We start from the raw sequence: 6,296 nt of genomic DNA, 5'->3' as shown, positions 1-6,296 counted from the left end.
TCTTTACTTGGTTATTGTCTTTATTAACTATAAAAATATAAGGTAAATACCTTATATGTTGTTATCGTCTCCTCATTTTCTTTGACAACACACACAAGTTTGAAATAACAAAGGTCTTGGAATCTCACTTTTGATCACCGCGCAGAGCAAGCAGGGAATTCTGTGCACTTCCACGTAATTTAAGAGCCAAACAATTTTAGGTTTCAGTCGGAAGAGGTCTGTGCTCCAGGATTAGCCCTTAGATGAGCGACGCATCTTCTCTGCAACTTCATCAGTGAATTTTTATTCAAAAGATCAAGGAATGTGGTGCCTACTTCACCTTCCACAACAGCCACTGCAAAACACGCTCGTTGGTTTGTTTTCTCTTGTTTTGTTTTTGCATGTTGGCTTTATCTATTTCCCTCAGCCCCGACCCCCGTTCAAGCAGTCTGTCTTGCGTAATAATTTAACGTAGCGCTAAAGCCTGTTAACACTAATTTATTAAATTTGTATAATTCTCTGTTTTAAACTCCTGGGGACGCCCCGACGGCCACTGACTCAAGGAGGGGAATATTAACACATACACTTTAAGTCACTTTTCGGGATTTGCACACCCCTATCCCCGCCCCTGAGGAAAAATCACGCCCTCCGAAGACACCGCCGCTCCGCCTTTAATAAACCCGCCGCGGCCTTCCCGCCTCGCCCCGGGGCGAGCACTTCCGGCCGCAGGGGCGCTCGGGAGTTCGCCCCGCGAGCCTCCACCAACCAAAGGCTCCGCCTCGCCGGTGCGAGTGCGCGCGCGCACATTTGTGCGCAGGTTCGAATCTCAGCCGCTTCGTGGTTGCTCCTCGGCGTCCGGCCGCTCCTCGGCGTCCGGCCGCTCCTCGGCGTCCGGCCGCTCCTCGGCGTCCGGCCGCTCCTCGGCGTCCGGCCGCTCCTCGGCGTCCGGCCGCTCCTCGGCGTCCGGCCGCACCTCGGCGGTCGCGAGGGCAGCGTGCGCGGGCTGGGCCACACAGGCCGCCCCGCCCCCTCCGCCCTGTGCACCTTCCAGCCGCAGCCTCGCCCGGACTCGGTCCTCGCCCTTCCTAGCGCGCTGTGCGCTCCGCCCTCGCCCTCCGCCCCCACAGCTATCGGCGCTCGGCCTCCCGCGCCTGGCGGGCTCCGCCCGAGCCTTCGGGGCCCATGGCCAAGCGGCGTGCGGCCGAGCCCCTGACGTTCCACGTGCCTTGGAAGCGGCTCCTGCTCTGCGACTTTCCTGAGGAGCCACCGCGGCCACCGCTCTGGATCCCGCCGCCGGGGGCCTCGCATCCCGAGCAGCCCCTCGGCGTCCCGGAGCTGCCCCGAAAGCGTAAAATCGACGCAGGGGGTATGACTGAGCCTTTGGTTTCGCCCAGCAAGCGCCGCGACGGCGGGGACACTGGCGCTCCGGACGGCGCGGAGCGTGAGGGCCGCGGCCTGGAGACTGGCGAGCCGCCGCTGCTGCAGCCGCCCGTGCGGCCCCGCGGGCCGGGGGAGGAGCCGCGGGGCGTTCGGCCCCCGAGAGGCGGTGGCGACGACGGGGCGGAGCGCGCAGAGCCCCTGCGGGGAGACTGGGGGGCCGCACCGCACCAGGTAGGGGTTGGCGGTGGGCTGGGCGCTCCGGCGGGGGACGGGGGGCGGGGGGCGGGGCCCGGGGTGGGGGGAAAAAGGGTCATACTTTCCCGGGCACTGCGCGTCCCGGGAAGGAACCGATCGTTCCCCTCTAGGCTCGTGTTCGTCACGACGCCCCAAAAGATGAAAAGCCGGGATCCTCGCCGCAAGAATGAACACCGACCCTCCACCCCAGGCAGCACACCAGGGGCCCCAGAGCCCACCTTTGGCAGCGTTTTGGGAGAGTCCGAGGAGCTGAGAGCACTAAGCTAAAGTCTGGGGAGACAGACCATTAGGTGAGGTAGTAGGCGTGGCCTTGCACCTTCAGCATCTGTGCTGTCCAAGAGGGAAGCAGGGGCGTGGGTCATGACAGACTGTAGAACTTTGGGAAGATGTTGACCGTGAACCGCAATAAGTTAAGCTCAACGACAAACGTCAGAGAAAGATGTATTGCGTCTTCCTTGGTTTAACGATGATTTTTTTTCTGGAATTCGTGATCGATTTTTTTCTAAAGAGGGTGACGAATGTGGTAGCCACCAGTTGGACATCCTTTAGGCATGTTACAGCTCTTTTGGTTGAGAGGAAGGGCCTCCGTATATTGGGAAAAGGCAGTCTTAAATCGGATCCTATGAAAAAGGATCGTTGTTGAGAATTAATTTGGTTCTTAAGATCAGCCGTCTGTATGAGGATCTTTGGAGAGTTCCTCTTCCTTGGGAAATGAGCCTGCCCTATCTGCACGTAAGGTCTGTCTAGATCTGTGCTATTCAGTGTGCCAGCCACTAGCTATGTGAAACAACACCAAAAATGGGACTAGTCCAAATTGAGATGCGCTCAAAGTAAAATACACACTAGATTTTGAAGATCTCAAAAAATTGTATATTGCATACACGTTGAAATAATCTGGAGATATTGGATTGAAGAAATTAAAATTCTTTTCATTTATTTCTTTTACTTTTTTAATATGGCCATCAGAAAATTTCGAATTACGTTTGTGGCTGGCATTTTGTATTTATTGGGCAGCGTTGGTCTAATCTTTGGAATTCAAGCTGCGATTTGGCAGTTCTGGGTTGAACCAGGAGCTTTGGGGGTGGAAGAGCCAAATGTAGAGCCCAGACTTCACCAAATTCTCTTCAATTACTCCATCATAGCATCCACCCCACATTTTTCATTGTCTCAAGTATCTTAGGCAGAATTTATCAGACACCTTGCCAATAAAATACAGTAGTTGGGAAAGATCTTTTTCTGTGGTCATGAGAAATTATCCTTTAGATATAATTATTATGATGAGCATTTCTGGATGAAACTATAAATTGTAAATGTTTCTACCCCCAGTTTTCTTGGAATTTAGAAAACATGATCCTTATTTAGATTGTTTTTTCTTCAGACTGCTTTTAGATAGCACTTATGTTTTGAAAGTAGAATAAAGAATTAGAGTTTCCAATTAAATCATGTCACACCAGTGTGCAAAACCTGAAAAAACAAAAATCCAGAGTGACAGCCATCCAGACCTATTTGGTATGGAGATAAGTACTGTGTAGTTTGAAAACTTGGCCATTTTTGGTACCGGACCCATACTTAGGCTTGTCTTTGCTACCAGAATATACTGACTGCAGTATGCCACAAATTGATAAGAGGGACATGGAAATGGCAGGTAAGCAAAGGAATTTTTTAGTAAACTGACACAGACATTTGCTTAGAATCTCCTAGACACACCTGTGTCTTCTTCCACAGCAGTGACCACATCTGACAGCTCTCTGCTTCTTGTAGTCACTACAAGCCTGTGACAGGGAACAAGCTTGCCTCTAGGGGTTCCTTCTTCATCAAGACTAGTCTCCTGTTCTCTTTTGGCAAAAGCCCGGGAACCCTCATGTTCCTTTCTTTTGTTCTGTTCCTTGAGCTGCTTCTTTGTGCAAACTTAATTTTCTCCAGCTTTCCTCTTTCTTTCCTGCCACCAAAGATGCATGGTTTTTGTTTTAAGGGTCTTACAGCCAAGGGAAAATAGGATATAGCAAAAACATGTAAAAGTTAAAAAGCTTTTTCACTTCATGAAGCAAATGTCTTCCTGGTTCCTGTTTTGCTCAGAATAGAGCTTAAGTCCCTACCCGTACCCTTGGGATCTCATTTGGGAAGAATTTCCTCAAATATGTCCTTTCTATATTGAAGATGCAATCTAGGCAGAATCGTGATACCTGTTTTTCTGTCCTAGAACCTCAGAATATTTGAGTTGTTTCAGGTGTTTGTTTGTTTTTTTTTGCGGTACACGGGCTTCTTACTGTTGTGGCCTCCCTCGTTGTGGAGCACAGGCTCCGGATGTACAGGCTCAGCGGCCATGGCTCATGGGCCCAGCCGCTCCGTGGCATGTGGGATCTTCCCAGACCGGAGCATGAACCCGTGTCCCCTGCATCGGCAGGCGGACTCAACCACTGTGCCACCAGGGAAGCCCCTCAGGTGTTTTTTTTAACCGGAGAACTAAAATAAAACCAGGTATTACTTCAATAAATATTCATGTATTTTCTCATGTTAGTGTCACTTTATGCAGATTGAGTACTCTGTCAGTGCTGACCCTTACTGTTAAATACTTTAAATAGAAAGCAAGCAGAAATGTTGTGATTTGGGTTCATAGTGATACTGGTTCGTAGGCTTCTTGGGATATAATAACTAGCTATATTGGGCATTTATAGTGCTAAACTGTAATTTGCACAAGAGCCTTTCTGCTTTTTACCAATGATGAAAGAGACCTAGGTCAAGATCAGAGTTAATGGGTGGAGGAGTTATCATGCAAGCACAGGTCTGTCTGGTGGCAAACTCTGTGCTCTTAGCTACTAGGTTATACTGACCTCATTAAGGATCTTTTCTGGTTTGTTCTTATAAGTAGATCATTTGAACAATAGTTTTTTTTTTCCCAAAAGGCAGAGAAACAGGTCCTTGTTTTTTAACCCTATTTACTTATTAAAATGAAGTTTTTCTTGGCATCCTTTGAGTTATTACATTTTTATCCCAGTGTTAAGGAATTCCAAAGAGACTCTTAATTCTCTAAGCCTTAGTGTCTAAGGCAGTGAATAAACTTATTATTGAGAAGACCTGTGCTCCCCATTTAAGTAACTAGCCACATGTGGCTATTGAGCATTGAAATGGGCCTAGTCTGAGTAGTGCTGGAAGTGTAAAATACCTGGCAGATTTTGAAAACTTTTAGTTAGACAAAAAGAATGTAAAATATCTCAATTTTTAAAAATATTGACTGCATGTTGAAACGATAGTATTTTGACTTTATTAGGTCAAGTAAAATTTTAAGATTAATTTCGCATGTTTTTTTTACTTTTTTTTTTAACTGAAGTTACTAGAAAATTTTAAATTACATATGTGGCTTTCATTATATTTCTGTTGGTTAGTGCTGCTATAGCAAGTATGAACCTAAAGTACAAACACAACTTAGTAGACTAAATATAGATATATAGATATCCATCTGGGAAAGGTGTTAACCTTCAAAATGGTCACTTTGGAAGCCTATATGTAATTGCAATGCCACTTCCTTTGCACAAAGTATTTTAATTTTGTGCCAGTTTTGAACTTCATTGGAATATCAACTTCACTTCATAGTTACTTGGAACAATTTTATAGCCTTTTACAGTAAGCTGTTGAATTTTGAAGGGGCCAGCATTCACTTGGATTTATCAGTTTTGGTATCTTGAGTCATGTCTTGTACAAAATGGTATATTTAATAAAATGATCAGTTTAAGATTTTCTTGTTATTTACCATGTTTTTATTCTAATGCTTTTTAGAAGGTTGTCAAAATATTTTAGCCTACATCAAGTCAATCCCTTAAAATACCAAACATCAGGAAAAAGACCAAAAGTAAATTTTAAGATGTGTGCATGTGTTTTTTAAATAAATTGTTTTCCTCACTGAAAGGTAAAAAACTTTAAGACTATCTTCAGGCATTATATTTTTGGTTGAAAAATGGAAGAAAATTCTGGGAAGAGAAGCTCTTGGAGGAAATTCTTTTAAATTTAAACTACTCACAGGAAATACTTTCACCAATTCATGAATATGAAAATGCAGAGTTGACTGAGTCCATGAAGTACTTTGATTAGGCAGAATTAAAAATATATATTTGTTGAAGATGCAAAGTTAAAGACTGCAAAATCTTAACGTGAGTTTGCTTTTAAAACAGAAAAAAATTGTTTCGTGAAACAACTTAATTTTTTCTAGACCATTGATGTACTTTCACCTCTCTCTTCTTTTCACTAAAGCTCAATGAAGAATTTTGGCAGTATAACACCTTCCAGTACTGGAGGAATCCTTTACCACCTATTGATCTGGCAGACATTGAAGATGTAAGTGAAGACAACCTGACAGAAACAACACTTCAGGACAAGAATGAAGTTGTTGAGATCGATATGGAGTCCTGACAGAAGGAGCTGAAGAAATGGGTTTTTCTGAATTTGAGGAGACATCTCTAAGTGAATTTATGTATTCTTAAGGAAAAGAGTTATTTTCTGTACTTGATGTGATATCATTCCCAAACCTGAAAAATGAGGAAAAGTTGTTTTAAAGATAAATGCCTGCAGTCACTACTATACCTCCCAATAGGGATTTGTCAAGGATATAGTGCAGTTATAGGAGAAGTATTTTATGTATGCATTCTTAAGAAAAATTTATGTTTAGGTTCTAAATTTGAAGATATCTT

The 6,296-nt window shown here is 44.9% G+C and overlaps 1 protein-coding gene across 1 annotated transcript; it reads left to right on the top strand.

The window, feature by feature from the left end:
• The first annotated feature begins 1,161 nt into the window (after positions 1-1,161).
• Positions 1,162-6,018, top strand: C6H9orf40 (chromosome 6 C9orf40 homolog). Its single transcript, XM_065879816.1, has 2 exons — positions 1,162-1,590; positions 5,860-6,018. Exons 1-2 carry the CDS (start codon positions 1,162-1,164, stop codon positions 6,016-6,018), a joined length of 588 nt encoding a protein of 195 aa, XP_065735888.1.
• The last annotated feature ends 278 nt before the right edge of the window (positions 6,019-6,296 follow it).

The sequence above is a fragment of the Phocoena phocoena genome, chromosome 6 (assembly GCF_963924675.1).
Source record: "Phocoena phocoena chromosome 6, mPhoPho1.1, whole genome shotgun sequence".
NCBI classification, from domain to species: Eukaryota; Metazoa; Chordata; class Mammalia; order Artiodactyla; family Phocoenidae; genus Phocoena; species Phocoena phocoena.
This window is presented reverse-complemented; position numbering and strand designations above follow the sequence as displayed.